Here is a 17,742-nt window from a genome sequence, read left to right on the forward strand (position 1 = left end):
TTCTTATTGTAGCAATCAATGCACAATATTAAACCCTAACGCCAATTACCATGCTGAACATCCAGAAGCCATTTTGTCAAATATCCATGCATGGGTGTAGCCTCAAAGCTATACTCAGAACTAGCAAAGCACACTGCAACATCTTCACCAGCTTTTTGCATCTCTGAATAGACTCCATTATTCCTTTCAGAAAGCTCTTTCATAGGTTGACAGTCGAGGAGGGGAAAGCCACATGATCCTAAAGCCTTGTGTAATATTCTGTTGGTGCAGGCAGTAGCAGCAAAGCACACCATCAGTGAAACAGCATCCAGCAACACAATAGCTTAAGTATTCAATCGCATCAGACCTTCACTGCTGACTCAATCGTCCGATAGGGATTTCCTTAAGTGGGTCAGTAATGCTTCAGAGAGAAAAAGCGCAGACTCTTAGGAAGCATCACTGGTCCCACGCCCTGATTTCCCATATTTAGATAAATTTACTTTAACCCCTCATGAAGCTTAATGTATTCACCCACTGACTTCTTTTTAGCCTGGCCTACATATTGCATAACAGCTACACACAAATAGCTATTCTTCTCCAATTAGAAACCCACACATAGGAACTGGGAAGTAGCAGGATAAAACACTACAGATGCTTCACACTAATTCTATGCAACACTCTTTACATGTGAAATACCACTTTGCTTGACCTGTACTTTATTAATCAAGTTATAAAAGGAGATAGAAAGTTAAGCAGCATCAAAGTGAAATAATATATTGAAGTAGGTAAGAGGAAGATATATGTGAATGAAAACAGAATAAAAACAGGCAGGCATAGGAAAATAAGACTGGTGAAAGCTGTTATGCAACGAATATTCTCACAGAATGCACACACATATCACCAAAGACACTGCTGAATGATTTAAAGGAGAGGTGCTTTAAAACACAAATTCACCAATAGTATTTCATACACCTAGAATCTGATGGAACTCAGAACAAGAGGGTGAAGAGGAATTGGGCAAAATGTTAGACAACATAAAGGGGTAGTTCACTAGGGGGAACTGTTCCACCCAAAATGGCAGAGACAGGAATTGAACAGAGGACATCCTTTGGCACTGCTCAAGAAGGGTGTCTTGGCTGAGAAGGGACTGATGGCACTGAAGAGCAGCCATACTCCTTAGAACAAATCCACAAACAGATCTCAATGGGATGTTGAGGAGACACATATGGGTGAGGAAGCTGGTAGTAAATGGAAACTGTTCAAAGAATTGTAAAGAAAAAATTCATTTCATAACCACAAAAACTGGGCACTTGCTTTCTCAAAAGAGGCATGGGGAATACTTTGAAATAAATGTATTTTGTTGTTCACATATGACCACATTCAGATAGAGTTTTGACATGTGGCTGGTACACTCATCAAATACCAAGGCTGCAGGAATACTTTATGAGACCAGATTAGAAACAGTTTCTTAAGCAAACTGGATGGATAGATCAGGAAAATGTCTTTAGGTTTAATGATAAGATACTGACTTCAGGAAAGCAATTCACCTACACATGATCTAACTATGCATATCTACATGTGAGCACACACTCACATGGATCACATGAGACTTCTGAATTTCATGTGGCCAGGGCAACCCAGCCAGATGGGCAGAGTATAAATAATAAAATTACTGTTATTATTTTCTTTCCTCATATTGAAACAGAAAATCATAACTATTCCGTTTAGATGAAGTGACTACACCAGATTGCAAACTGAAATCTTGGGAAGAAAATAATGACTAAGAATGACATGTCATGAACAATAGTGGCCACTAGATGGAAGCAATAAAAAGGAGATGAAGACTTTGCTTAAGGTTACTATTGGTCAAAGTCCAACAGTAACCTTTATCATGCTTTTATTACATTCCGGTTACTCTGCATTTAAAAATGTTTTCAAAACAGCCTAATTTTAAATGATTAAAGGTTCATACATGTCTGGCTTTAGCTGAAAAAGCCTGTACAGCTTCAGGTTTCTTAAATTAAAATCAAGGTTAGATTTTATTTTTATAGAGAGTTCAGACCTAGCTACTTCAGAGTAAAACCTGAATACAAGGCAGACCTCAGGGTTCTGGACACATTGTAAAAGATAATGCTTAACCCCCTCCTGCCAATTCTATTGTTCTGAAACAACTATTGAATTTATTGCATCTCTTTATGGAATATAATAAGGGCACCCTCATTATTTGTGTTGTGACAACTGCACCATACAGTTTTCACCAGGCACAGAATTCTGCATCCTAAATCTCAGCTTGCTCTACATATAAATAGAGCTTGCATAAAAGTTTGCTTTTAAAAATTGCTATGGATCAAATAGTAAGAGGAGCCCTGCTGGATCAAACCAAAAGTCCGTTAAGTCCAGCATCCCCTTTCGGACAGTAGCCAGCTGCCTATGGAAAGCCCCAAAGCAGTGGCTGGTGGAAAATGTATTCCAACAACCTTGAAGGCACCAGTTGCCTACCCCAGATTTAGTCTTGAAAGTTGTACTGCCTAGCAAAGTATCAGATCCCAGAGTCAGAAGCAAATGGGCTTCTATACCCTCCATGGCACTTTGCCCCATACAAGCATAGGTAATAGGAATATAGACAGCTGCTTAAACCAAGTGAGACTATTGGGGCCAGATAGACTGGAAATGCTTCTCCAGCATTTCAGACAGGGAGCAAAACTGGCACCTTTTGGTTTGCAATCAAAACATGTGCTCTACTACTAAGCTCTGTACTGAAATAGGCATATGAAAATAAGTTTGCTTGCTTACTTGTTTTTTTAACAAGAGTTGCATATATCTCTCTAGCCATACATTTTCAGATATCTAAAAAACTTGAATAGTGTATAAAGAAATAGAACAGACTATCTTTAAGCAGACATAGAACAATCACCTTAAATCAATATATAAATGTGAAAGTAGAAAAGGTATATGTAACTTAAATATAATTATGTATAAATAGATATGTTTTACAGCAGGAAGAAATTTCTACATTGATCAATTTTTCCAGGCTGCATCAGGATTTTATACAGGTACTAAATGGGAATCAATGTTTAATTCAATTTTTTCTCTGTCTTCTATCTCTCCAAAGTACGTATTCTTTCAGAATCTCTGCTATATCCCAAATTCTAGCTAGCTATTGCCAAGCTGTGGTGGTGAAGCTCACCTCCATTTCTGAGTTGCTAGAATTCTAGATACACTTGGAAGATTCTGTATTAACTCTAATTGCCATCCACACAACCTAGTAGTATTGTCAAAGGCTCTAATGGTATAATCTGATTAATCATGAGGGATATCACATATTATATTTCTTCTTGCAGAGCAATCTAATTTTGAGTAGTCACATCAGATAGGTTTGAAATTAGCCCTTTGTGTTTTCTATCTCCATTGTCTACACACATTTTACTTGAAACCTTTTGGGGGAATCTTAGTAGAAAAGCAGCCAATAAAATAAAATAAAGTGCTTGATTTTCTAAGTGCTGCTTTGTGGATTTACTTTTTTAAAAAATGATATGAGAGAGCAAAGTACAGTACACAAAGTCCTGAATACAGTATTTCTAGAAAGTTATCTGCCACAACTCAAAGTCCAAGGAGAGGCAAAGATAGTATCTCACTGGACTGACTCCTTCAACATGGCTAAGATTTCAGCCCATGTTACAGGGCTCAATTGCAAAAACACATTTATTTCAACATGAGTTAGGAATTTCTCTACTGGACCAGTAAAGAAAAGTAGTTCTTCAATCACATAATAAAGGGTTAATGTCGCTTGTCCACTAGTTACCAAACAGGGCAGAAGTCTTTGGGCTGTAACCTCATGGGATAGTTAAGCAATTTTTTTAAGCATTCAATTTTTGATTGAATGTATGTGGAGTTCAAAACACCCATTTGAGAGAACAGATACTCATTTGAAAGCCCATGGAATACAGAAGCAGTTTAGAATGGGGACAAGGACGACCACTTTCTCTGTATTATGTTGCTTCCTTGTGTTATATTCCCACTTCCAAAGCAACTTTATTTTTATTTTAAAAAGTGCAATGAGATTCTTGCATATGATATGTAGTTTGCCCCCTCAGGAAAATGCAGGTGTGCTTGCTGGAGGTGCCCATCTCTGGTGTTTGGCCACTGGATATCCTTTCCCTATTTTAAACATAACTGAAAACTTGTTTTAAGCTTTGCTTACAGGATAGTTGGGCACACAGCAAAGTACAGTGCCAAAAAACTACAACAACTCACCACCTTAATTTAACTGGAACCATTTTAGTGCTGTGTGAGCTATTTTGGTAGTGTGTTTTTTTTGGCTCGCTACATATATTCACATATGCTTAATTCTTTGATATAATGCTTGACCAGTTTTGAGTTTTCTCCTCTGCTGCATTTTCCTGGCCCTGCACCCTGATTTTGTTCAACATTTTATTTTATTTTATTTTATTGAATTTCATATACTTTATTTAAGATTCAACAATAACAAGAAAAACCACAGTAACTACATCAGTTCATTACAATTGCCCATCCTTAACAATAATTGACAAGTTATAGAACATCACTTTAACTTACTCAAATTTTCATATTTAACTTTTATCTCTTTGGCTCTTAGCAGATCAAAAAGAAAAGGGCCAAAGAAAAAGGGTATGGAGGGGGAAAAAGAAATAGAAGAAAAGAAAAGGAAAGGGGTAAAAGAAAAAAAAGAAAAAGAAAAAAGGGTTAAGAGTTTAAAAAGAGAGAAACAAAATAAACACATTTGACATGATTAGACTCATTGTATTATTGTTTCTATTATTTTTTCACATACAGTTCTGGATTATTGTATTACTTTCTTTGTTTTCATCAGATACCAAAAACACTATGATTTTAAACATCCAACACCATTAATCATGTTGACCGAGGTTGATGGGAGTTGAAGTCCATCATCTGAAGGGCCACAGGTATATCCCAACCACACAGGCAGCCTGGTCACATGCATTTCCCCCCCATTTCTCCAAGTTCAGTTGCTGAGGCTCTTTTAGAGGTTGCTATGTGTGTTTTTGGCTTTGTTGACTTTATAAGCCTTTTGAAATAATATTTTTAGTGTTTTCATTCTATTGTATATTATTTAATACTGGCTTGCGTGCAAAATATGCATCCTATAAATATTCTGAATAAAGAAAAGCACATTTGATTTTCCAGGAAAGATGTTTAATGGAAAGTTCACTCCTTCTGTAACTTCATAATACCCTTTGAAAAATCAACAGCTGGTTGCTTATACTGCCACACGAGCACCAGATCCATCATTCAGACCCAAATCAGAATATTAAATGTTTAACCATATGACTTTAATCTGATTAGGAACATTATCTTTATGCCTAACCACTATACAAGAACACAAAAAACCAAATCATAGTTCAGTTTTAGTTTCAAAAACCTTTGAAAACTAGCATCACATCCAGTCATTATCTTCAAGCTCAATCCAACAGCATCTTTTAGCATTGTATTTTTAACAACCACTACAAGTTCTTCCTACTTTAATCCTTGTAACAATCTATTTTTAAACTTTACCTTAGCATATGATAGCTTGCTCAAAATGGTTTAAACTCTTATTTGCTGGATATAATTGATGTTGCTTATTTTCTGTATTGCCACGCATTGATTCCAAGTATCACCAAGCCTTTCATTACTGCTACATTTGTCAAGTGCAAAGTCTTACATAATTGTCATTTCACTCATTATACCCATTCTTATATCACAGGTTACAATACTTAAATACGATTTTCAGTTCTTGAGGACATCAGCATCTGTTTTGGCATAGAAATGTCACTGAAGTGCTTAAGTATAGCCCCTGGAGGCTCATCCATTACCACACACCATTATTAATTGCTAAGGAACAGAAACCATACCTTGTGCTGTTCAATTGCATCTATCCATTGTTGTCTATGATCTGGATCTTGAGCCCGTAGATACCAAACGCTATCATTCACGCTAATATCAAATCTGCACTCATCAAAATCATGGGGCTGTGGAAGGAAAAATGGAAGGTCATTATAACAATAAGAATTATACATAAAGGAGATAACATGTGGCACCTTGTCGTTTCCCATGTTTCGGGGGACGGACCTCATTGTTTCCCAACCAAGTTCATACCTGCTTAGTTTTGGCAATGCTGCCGCTCCAGATATTCCCAGACCATTCACTGGGCCCAAATCATGTTAAACCTGATTTCACCAGCTTCATTTTCTGTGACAGTCTTAGCAGTCCTTTAACAAGCTACCATATACCAAATTAGACCATCAGTTTATGTACCCCTGTACGGACTACTGTGACATGCAGTGGCTCTCGAAAATCTCAGATAAAGCCTTTTCCATAATTTGCTACTTTAATCTTAAAAAACAACACCACACAGGTATTTTCATTTATTCATATTTATATCTGACGATATATCCAGCCTTTATCATAGATACCACAGCAGATGACAATTCACACTAAAAGACCCAATAAAAGTTAATCATTATGTTTCATATCAGTTGCTATATTCAGCCAAACTGAGATAATCATGATTATTAATGTTGCACTGTCAGGATCCAACCAAGAAAAATCAGAATATAGTACCTTTATGAAATAGAAAGGTTAATGAAGCAAACTCTGAACATTAATGAAGATCTACAAAATAAGTTAACTGCATGAGTAGAATTACTACTGAGAATGCAGTAAAATTTATTGACACATTTAATATCCTGTATTTTTGACTGAGACACCAATCTCCAAGGCAGCAACAATTCAATAAAAACCAGAATACAATTAAAAACCAGTGCATAGAAACATACAACACCAAACCAATGAAAGCAGCAGAAACCAATTACATTAGAGGTTTCCCTTTAAAATAGTATTTCTTGATTCTGATGAAAGCAGATGGGCTTCAGCATACAGCAGATTCACGCAGAACACTCCTTCAGCCCCAAAGCTTAAAATGATCCCTTCAGACCATCATGGGAAGGGAAGTATTAAATCAGTGGAATGCAACTTTTCATTAGAGCAGAACCTTGTGTTCTCCAGATGTTTTGAACTCCAATTCCCATCAGCTCCAGCCAGCATAGCCAGTGCCAGGGATGATCTGAGTTGCTATATGAAACATATGGAGAGGACCAGGCTATGGGAAGGCTGCACTAGAGTGAGCAGGAACATAATAATTATGCCTTGCAGTGATGTTTGTTCTGATGATTATTTAATTTCTATACGTTTAATACATTAACAATATATCTTAACTGAAGCAACAACAGATATCTTAAACAAAACATATAAAACATATAAAAAAATAAAACAAATAAAAATGTTACATTAACACAAAGTTACTACTATATATAAACTATATATAAATCAGTATTAATTGATTTTCCCTTCTGACACACCCTACCTCTCAGCCTCCAGGTTCTCACTCAGGGTCAAGACCCTGAAGGGTAAGCAGCAGTGGAATGATTAATTATAGCTATCGTATTATACAAATTGGCATGCCATACAATACAAAAGATTGTAGTCTGTTTCATGTAAGAGCCAATGGTGCAATAGCCCCCTCCCACCTCCTTTTACTTAATTGCATCACATGTCAGTGATCTGTTTGTGGACCAGGACAGAATGTCCTCCTCAATGGTAGTTTCTCTATAAGGTTATTTCCCATATTTCACCTAACCTACTACTTCCTTAAGAGCTTTTACTTATATGTGCCCTGAAGTCCATGATTATTCAAGACTCACCAGTGAAGGTTTCTATAAAAAAACACAACAACTTGTGAGGAGGGGGAACAACCCAGTATAATTAGATACAGTAGCACTGTGGTAAGAGAAGTACAGAAGACACCAGATCTCAGAAGACTGAATAGTAGCAGCACAGATTGCTTCTGATTCAGGAAAACCCCAGGAAGTGTTGCAAGCCAGGAGAGGTTCTTAGACGCAGAGTTTCATGCAAGCTTAAATGTGGCTGCTTGGAAGATGACACTCACGTGTCATAGTTCACATTTCCATACAATTGGCCAATACTTATTTTGAAAGATGAAGCCTCAGCACTACAAAATCTCTTGTAAGTTTGTCAGAGATGAAATGCCATCCCAACTACTTGTGCAAACTGTCTACTTGCCTGAGCACCATAATATGGAAGCCAGAAGCCGAGCGATATTCCAATTCCCCTTCCATGAAAAGAAAATCTGAAAACATTTTTGGCACCAGTTCACTTACAAATCATTATTGGAACTAAGTCTCATTCAAACCTCATGGAACTAGTAATGCAGTTGATTCTTTGACAGGTTCATAACAATGAGCACTGCTTATTTAGAATTTCAACATCACAATAGACATTTGCCACAGGTCAGGTAACAGAATGAGGAACAGCCTCAGAGTTGAAGATTCTGCCTTCCCTCAACTGAAGGAGAATTGAAGTGAATCATTAATAGATTTATTAACGTAACTTTCACAATGGAACAAGGTTGGTGATTGCTTCCAACTAGGAATGGTTAGGATTGTGCTGTATGACTATCTTTACCCAAATCTTTGGCTGCAAAGACTTGTCTATCTGTAGACTGCTCTAGGCCTTCCAGGATGCCTCTCTAAAGGACAAGTTGCTAGTTTGTAAAAGCAGGATGTATCTTTGTAAATCTTAATCTAGACAAACACAGGAGAGGGAGCATTTAGATCAACAAATAATTTGAAACTGCCTGTGAATGACTATCAAAGCCAAGCAGAAAACAAAATCTCAGTGCACCACATGGCATTCTTTTTTACAAGCTCAACGTGCAATAAGCCTACCATTACATGCTACTTGTAATTTACCATTTAGCATCAGCCCTATTTGAAGGGCCAGTGAACTTGCTAATTCATACAGCCTTTCTTCCTCCTTTTCCAGAAGTTAAAGTATGTTTATGACACCACTGTCAGTTACTGCAGAATCATGACTAAGGCTACCAGAAACATACAGGTCAAGTCCCCAGTAGAGCTGGGCGATACCAGCTTTTCAACATTGCAGTGTATCACTAGCCAAACATTGCGGTCTGGCGATATATCACAGTGCTGAAAAAACCAAAATGCATTGGTCTCTGCCCACAAGACACTGGGTGAAACTTCCCTAGCTCTGGTGGTTTCACTCAGGCACTTGTGGGCTGGGACAATGAAGCTTGTTTGCGCTGCTCAGCTGGGGATCAGGAACATTCCCCTTCCCCAGCTGAGACAGCCTCGGTGCTAACTATTTGTTGCGGGGAGCAGCAACCAGGCTCCCCTCAGCTGAGCAGTTTCACTGAGCCCCCACCCTGCCACTGGCTGGCCTGGGGCTCTTTTAACTGCTCGACTAAGGTAAGGGCAGCTGCCCACTCCTCAGCTGAGCAGTTTAAAGATGCAGAGGGAGGAACAAGTTGTATTGGCACCTTGCTGATACAGCTTGTTTCTACCTTTGCATTGTATGAGGGCAGAGTGGGATAGTGGTTTCACTCAGCGATATATCGCTGGTGAAACCGCCGCCGCTCCTGAGTCCCTCTGCTAGCAGCGCCCACTGGAGGAAGGAACTCTAGCCAACGCTGCGAGCATAGGGACTCAGGAGCAGTGGCGGTTTCCCCAGCAATATACCACTGAGTGAAGCTGACATCATGGCCTGCTCCTGGGTGATATATTGATATACTGCCCAGGCCTATTGCCCAGTGGAGTATTATTGCTCAAATTTCCTAGTTTGAGAGGCAACTGTCTGTTAAATTCACCAGTTGAAGGCTCTGAAACCATGTTCTACCCAAGGGATATATAATTCCATCACTTTTTGTCTAGCAGTCCTGCCACTTCCGATACTGTATTCTTTGGAAGCTAGTAGCTTTGTATGGTGGATTACCAATGCTGTTGGGAAATGATTCTGCCAGGCAGATTAATCACTGATTTCCTGTTCAACCAGCAATAAACACAGCAGGCATACTGTCAGAATTTTACTTCATATTCAAACACAATTACTGCTGCTCTTCAGAGGAGCTTATTTTACAGGCCCCTGCACATAGCTGAGTTGTTTAACTTTACTTTTCTGTCTGAAAAATGGTCCCCAAAGAATATCCTTTCTTCTTTCTATCTTTTAAAAGGGTCTGTTTGAGAGTCTGGAAACCCTATAGGTGACAGAATATTTAAGAGTCTATAAAACACAGCTCCATCTAAATTAAATATTAAAAATAGATGATACAAAGCTAGTCAGGTCTAGGAACACAAAGGATATTGCTAAAACTAATATTTTACAACTGGATTTTAGACTTTGGCTGCATTCACATGTCATGCAGAGCCATTTTATAAAAGACAAAGGTGTGTGATTCAATTTGTTAAGAAGTTGCATGGAGTTGTATCCAATGTTAGTCATGCTCAGAGCAGACCAAATGAAATTAGTTCTTCTGAGCATCTGACCTAGCGGAGTGTGTAGAAAAATGAATGAATGCAGAACCTTTTCTTCCTTCCTCTTTCCTCCTCTCCTCAAGCTTAATCTGCTCCAGAGAAATTGGCCCTTTTGCACCTCTGCTCAGTGACCAGTTGGCCTCTGCTGTTTAGGAAGCACATATTTTCCTCATATTAGTGTTCTTTTTCTTTCTTTCTCTTTCCCTTCCATAGAGCTCTGGCACTTGAGCAAACTCAAGAAGGCACTACAAGTCTTCGATTGAAATTAACGTGTTAATTTTGTTCCCTGAATTTCCATATCAAGAACTATTTTAGCTGGCAACACTGCTTGGTATTTAATGTGCTCCCTAGGTTGTTGTTCTTTTGTCACTAGTAGAGATTTAGGGTTGTTTTCAATATTAGTTCCTTTGAATAGTTATTAAAGCTTACTACCAATATAACCAATTCATAAACATCCCACCTTTTGTAATTGGACCTAAACTAAAGTACCTAATGAACTGCACCTAATTTCCTCTTCTTTTAGTATTTAAATCTTTAATGGATGCACAAAGCACACCACAGGTTATAAAAGTTCAATTTTTGCTAATACTCTTATTAGCTCTATTAATCAGGTCAAACACACTACAGGAACAAAGAAATTCAAAGGATAAAAATTAATTATGAACTAAGAACCTTATTAACATCACAATCACGGCTTTCACGAGGTACATACAGCTCATTCGGGTGACACGGGATGACATTTCATTGCTATTATTTTCAGTTCATTACAATGTCTATCACTGCAACTATTAGTCACATTTACATGCAACATTTCTTAAACACAGTGTAAAGTGACATACATTGAGGTTCCGAGGTGTCCCATCCAAGCACTGCTAAGATGCAAACCTAGTTAGCTACAGAAAATACTGCTGAGTATTTTGCACTGATACCATAATTCTGGCCCACTTATAACCACATAGGTATATGCAATACTGAGATTAACTTTTAAAAGATGCATTCTTAACGACATTGCTTTCTTTATCAGATATACAAACAAAGATCTCAATTCTGAGTGGCAGTCCTTACGTAGCAAAAGCAGACCCATCCATGCACAATAGGGAGATATCAGTAGGGGGACTCAAACAGCCCACTAAGAATGCTCAGTGTGCATTGAATCCTAGCTTGAACAACAGCATTCCACACCACAGCATTTTGTTGTGTGTGACACTTGTAGCAAGTTTTAGAAAGCTTTCCAGTCTACTTAATGATCAGATAATCTTGCACTAAAGTCCAGTGCATTGGCCAAAATGTTGTCATTCTTCCAATAAAGTTTTCAGTTTGCTTACTGGAATCCCTTCTTCATTCAAAACATTGATCAGAGATCCAGAGAGGTTTCTGTACAAATAACTTATTACAAACTCAGTGTTTGTTGCTGCTTCAGTCAATTTCCCTTTCCAACAGCAGCCCCTAGGTGCAATATTGCTCTGGAGGGTCCCCTAAGTTGTAAGGGCAGCTTTTGTGAGATGTATGGGCAGGAAGCGATTGGCTGTAAAGTCCTGGTGCAGACAAAGAAGACATAGACTGTCTTCTTTGTACCATGGAATGGTCAAAAGACTGAACTTTGCATCAGAAGGTACCTGGTTCAAATCTTGTCTCTACCATGAACTTCTAGGTGAACCTTACTAAAGCTCCCCCACCCCCAACCTCAGACACTGCCATCTGCAATACGACTTAAATATGACCTGGCTTACAGAAAGGGTGGGAAAACATTTGGCTCCATGGACCAGGTTCTTATTAGGTTTAGACAAAATTTGACAGGTGAGTAGGGCTATCCACTTATCAATCACCTGAGGTCACTATGGCAGCACTTCCAAGCTCTTTGCTAAAACAGAAGATGAAAGCTCAATTTAAGCAGGCAGTTAAGGGCAAACCCCTTCCTGATGACAAGCGGTGTGTACTGAACACCTAGCTAAAATGAAGGGTTGCCCCTGCATTTTAGTATAGGTTTCAATGCAAACCCCTGTCATCAGGAAGGGGCTTGTACTGAATCCTGCCGAACTGAGCAGAATTTAAGTCTCCTCTCAACAGCTGATGAGCGGGAGATTAAATCCTGCTGCCATGACTACACATGCCAGTTCCATGAGGAATTGAAACTCCCACCCTGGCTAATTGGAGTGCTGTCAGCTGATGGACAAGTGGGTGTGCTTAAAAAAAAGAAACCAGCCTCAAGGACAAAACTAGAACCCATGGCAAACCAAGATTGGCCCATGAGCCAGAGGTTCCCTACCACTGCCTCACAGCACTGTTGTAAGGACTGCAGCTACATAACATATGTGAGACATTTTGAGCACTCGAAGGAATTATACAATTGTTAAGTATTATCATAGTTGTTTTGAAGTATGTGATTTTTCTTATTCCAATAAGCCTTAAATACTGAACCATGCACCTTCCCATTCTCATTCTGCACACATGACTAAAAAACAGTTTTAGCATTAAACAACAAATACTCAGCGAGGCAACATTTTGCAACCATGGATTTATTTTTCAATGCTTTCTATCAATATGTTATTTTTTTATTTTAAAAAAAAACTACTGGAGGGAAACATTTTTTGGCTGTATTGCAACGGCAAACAGACCAACAACTCCCCCCACCCTTCTATTTTACAACCCAGCAACCATGTTCACTCAACCCAAGCAAATTTTTGTAAAAACACCACAGTGCTTGTATCAGGAGTTTCAAAGTCAGGTTTCCACAGTGTTGCTTGCCACGGAGAGTGAGCCTTGTACTCAATCTGGAAATGACAGAGAGGGTGGAAACCACCCTGGCAATTGTGCAATGATCCCTGCCCCTCCCTGGCTCTAAAGTGGGGAGGAAGGATGGAGGTGATTTGTCTACTATAACCAGAATGCCTTGACCATGAAGGCCTAACCAACTGGAAAGATTTCCAGAGATGAAAGGGAAACAGAGAGGGAGAGTCTCCTTGGTGCCTCCAGTTAAGGTGACTGGAGTATCATGACCAAGCAGCAACCTGATTGGCAACTGCTGCACAAAATAAGGAATGGGAGATTAGATGCTTCTTAACTAAGGTGTCTGTAAATGCAACAGCCAGACAGGGAGGAATGTTATTTGTGGGGGGTGGGGAGGCACTAGATTCATGCTCCAAGGTGTGGATCACCTGACCCTTCTCCCCTTTTAAATAAACTTTTTTTCCCTTCAAATCTTCATTTACAGGGCAACTGGAGGCACTGCAAACTATAGCTATCTATGGTATAGCTCAATATCCTCCCAATACTCAAGATAAGCTTTTCAGGGTCTGCATTGAGTAGGAGGAATCAGTAATAAATAGGTGTCCTTCCTTTCACAAGTGGAGACGCCTCTACTAGTGCCAAGTCACCGCTGGGGACAATCTTAATTGGGCTGTTACACTCTGCTTTGTACCATTCACTCATGAGCGGGAGGGTCCCTATTTTCACATTTTAAATGTTAGAGGGCATATCACTGCCAACAGGTTATCTTCAGAGATTCAGTTGCCACACAAAGTTGGTTTGCATTTGGCATCTACATCTTAGTAGAACAGATGCAATTTAAAAGGATATTTTTCTTTTTTTGGGGGGGGGGAGGTGAGTTTGAAATTATAAATTACATTTTTCCTTTAAAAACTTTCAAAGCAATTGCTTCACAGCTATTTCCCCAGCCTATAAAGGAAGCAAACCTGTGCCTCTGCTGTAAATAAATGTGCAGTGCAACATCTACTGTGTTTATACAGAAGATTTACTGCTTCCACTACACTTCCTCTCGGGTTCCACAGCAGTTCCTAAACAATAGTTGCCAAGCCTTCTCTAAATAATCAGAAAACAATCAGGTCAAGGAAAGAGAATCAGAAACCGTACATCTGTTCACAATTGTGAACAATTGTTGTGAAGGGCATGTTCCACCAGTGAGGTAGTTTCACAAGTTGCTTCAAAGTTACAGGGATTGGAGCGTTTTTAAGTAATAGTCTAAGAAGATGCAACACAGGGCTTCTGATTTTTAAAAGATGTAGTTGCAATGTTACCAGATTATATGTTCTTGCAAAATTATAAAATTTTGTAGTGTGTACTTAATGAAAACACAACAGCAAACAGCAAATATGTGACTATGGGTCAACGCTAACCAATTTATGACACAAATATTACATTTTATTATAAACAGCAGATAAAGATCTGTGAAAAAAATTCTTTCAGTATCAGGAAGAGGGATGGTGTAACTCTAGCATATCAATCTGAGGTCTTTAAAATGTAATTTTAACTTAAAACATTTTCTTCATGTCTGGACAGTAAATCTGCAACAATATGGTTTTCTAAATCCTATGCTACAATAATTTTCTCACTTAACATTCTAAATGACAAATCTGAACAGTACAGATTGGCATCATATAAAGTTGTTATGGTACTAATGGAGGAACAGCTGAAGCTAATTATTAACTAGCAGTGCATATAATCAAATATGGGATCCGCCTGCTTTCAAAGACATAGAAACCAAAGAGATAAACTGACAGGAGCCTCTTTATTGGGTTTTTGTCCTAAACAATATGTGGGAACAGGGTGCATAACCAATGCAGGATTGAACCCTGCCCTCCTGCCCATCAGCTGAAGTCACCAGTTATATCATCTAATGGGCATGGTTTAGAGAAAATGGCCTTTCAGGCCAAACTGAACCCCTTGGCAGGTCAAGACTGGATTGGATTCCCATCCCTTTTTAAAATTAACTAAACTTTTTAGTCCTACTTTTTAACTTGGTCACATTCATGCCTTCCCTCAAAATTAGGAGTGCTAGTCTGGTAAGGATGCACAGAATTATGTTAGAGTTCTCTTGTCCCCTCACAAGTTCCTAGGGATTATTCAGGAAAGAAGAGGGTTACTATTAAACTGCTTTAAATTACTGCCATGCCACAGGTAGCTGTTGCTGCAACTTTACACTACCTAGCGAATATATTTTAGGACGCAAACTCCATGACTGTTTTTGCAAAATCATAAAATTTGGTAGTGTGTAGTTAATGAAACCACAACAGCAAACACTGTTATATCACCAAGTGACTACGGTTCAATACTAACCAATTTTGAGACATTGCCCATCTGTCAACCATGCGAAATCATAATTATGTTGTTTCATGGCCACCCACCTGCCAATTTAGGCTGGTCACAGTAAGGATCTGGTCTGTGGAGTTTAAAAATGTTCCCCACCCTTGATGTACAAGAAGACCCCAATAAATGGGGCAACGAGACATTTTAAAGTATTTTTGTTAACACAAATATTTACAAATTAATGAATGGCAAAATCTTCTTAGAAAACATACCTTTCCCACTTTTAAAAGAGGCAAGCTGCTGTTTCAAAAGTGGCTTGTCTCCTTGGCAGCAGAAACACTGCATTAAAAAACAAACAAGCTCCAGCTGTACATGTGGTTCTTACACATGCGATTCAGGTCTCTTGAGATTGGCCTGGACAAGGCTTTTTTTTTTTTAAAGCCCCATGATACACTTTAAGAAACATGTGATGAAGCCACCTGAAGCCTGAATCACACATTAATACCAAGAGCACGAGAGCTGCTACAGCATGGGTGCTTCCATACAGATCTGCTGATGAATCAGGAAACAATCATGTGGTCACTTGATATGCTGGTCTTAAGATGGTTTCAGAATTATTGCAATATTGCTCTTAGGTGTGTACACTGGTCACAAGATTCAGTTCAGACCATAATCTGGTGCTCTAGAAAACAGTCCATTAGCGTCCAACACACTTTATTGCTTAACTCACTTTACAGGCCAACCAGGTCTACTTTGTCCTCCCCACCCTTCACTATTAGCATTTCCCCCTCCAAGATAAATGGATGAATTCTGAAACATACTAGCCCCGCCAGAATGGATAAAGCTTGCCAAACAATAGGCAAATAGGTCCAGGGGCTTTTGTGCTAGGAATATTTAAATTTGATTTGGGAGTCACAAATAACTAAAATGGATTTATTTTGGGGGTAGTATCATTCCCACTGATTGTAAGCTTGAACTTTCAGTGGAGTCTGCTCTCTCTTCTTCATCAACCCACCCCAGTATTATTCCTTGTATGATAAGCTTAAAGATGCTACTTTAATTTTTGACAGATACAGGTAAGCAAAAATTGTTCTGATGTCTGGATTGCTGAGGCACCGTGAAGTGCTTCAGTTTCCCTGCTTTTGTCTCTTGCTCTCTCCTATACTTCTCATTTCAATTCTAACAGATCCCCAAAACCCTATGAGGCACCCCGCTTAGAATTGGGATTCACCTGAATCCAATGCATACGCTTGATTGCTGTGCATCTCAGAATTTTATACTGTAAAAAAAATTCTTGCAAAGATTTTCTTTTCTTCCTATAGCTAACTAAAAAATATTGAGCGTTCTTATGCAAGTATTTCCAAACCATATTGCTCTGACAGAAGATTACACTAAAAATTATTCATTTTTTTTACTATATTCGCTTGTATTTATTATTGTCTGAAAATGTACATAAAGCACGGGCACAAAGAAACTTTAAAACAACACTTACTGTAATGACAGCCTTACTCAAACAGATTGAGCCTCTGCAGCCATACTCAGTTTCATCTTCAGACTTGTAGTAACTTAGAGTATTGTTCTTCAAGACCACCCACCGGTCCTGCCACCCATGGATGTAGTTGGTCCACTAAAGAAAACAAACACATACATTTTTTAATCCAACAAAGCTCCATACCATTTGTGCATAATTTTCTTACGAGTGAAACCCAACCAAGTCATACTCAGAAAATAGACCCAGCGAAATCAAAGTTACTTAAATTCATTTACTTCAATAGCTATACACACTCTAAGTATGGCTAACATCAAACACCACCCATAGTTTTTCCAAATCTTGTTTTAAAAATTTCCCCCATAAAAATAAACGAACTGTTACAATTTATATGCTAATGTATAGTGCTTTAATCAAAAGTTACAACACAGAGTAAAAAATGGTTCTGATGCAGACAATCTGAAAATGAAATGCCAATTCTTTAGAAATAAGTGTTCAAAATAAACAAGATCAGATGTAGTAGGGACAATCATAACAATACCATTTCAGAAGCAGCAGATCTGCCACAATTCACAATAAACATTAGGTGGTTATGTCCTATCACCAACTATAAGCTCTAGACTCAAATACATGGTTTGTATTCCTGTAAATCTGGGCTGCCTTTTAAGAAGAGGCTAGTCTACATTCCTCATCATGAAGAAACTGATTGTTCAGAATAAATATGTTGCAGGCTCAGAAACAAAAGCAAAAATTGGACACAGAGATTTTAAATGTTTATATTCGCTAGCCTACACTTAACTATTTTCCCCCCACACATATATTAAACTCCTTGCTCTCTCATCTCTT

The 17,742-nt window shown here is 38.5% G+C and overlaps 1 protein-coding gene across 3 annotated transcripts in view; it reads right to left on the reverse strand.

The window, feature by feature from the left end:
- CERT1 (ceramide transporter 1) overlaps positions 1-17,742 on the reverse strand; it is a 49,901-nt gene that overhangs the window by 24,177 nt on the left and 7,982 nt on the right. For all 3 annotated transcript variants that reach the window (XM_081929394.1, XM_081929393.1, XM_081929392.1), the window contains exons 2-3: positions 16,900-17,034; positions 5,871-5,987 (exon numbers count right to left, since the gene is read on the reverse strand). In XM_081929394.1, coding sequence (XP_081785520.1) covers positions 5,871-5,987; positions 16,900-17,034 — 252 coding nt within the window. The remainder of the gene's footprint in view (positions 1-5,870; positions 5,988-16,899; positions 17,035-17,742) is intronic.

This window comes from Podarcis melisellensis (genome assembly GCF_964234715.1).
Source record: "Podarcis melisellensis genome assembly, chromosome: 11".
NCBI classification, from domain to species: Eukaryota; Metazoa; Chordata; class Lepidosauria; order Squamata; family Lacertidae; genus Podarcis; species Podarcis melisellensis.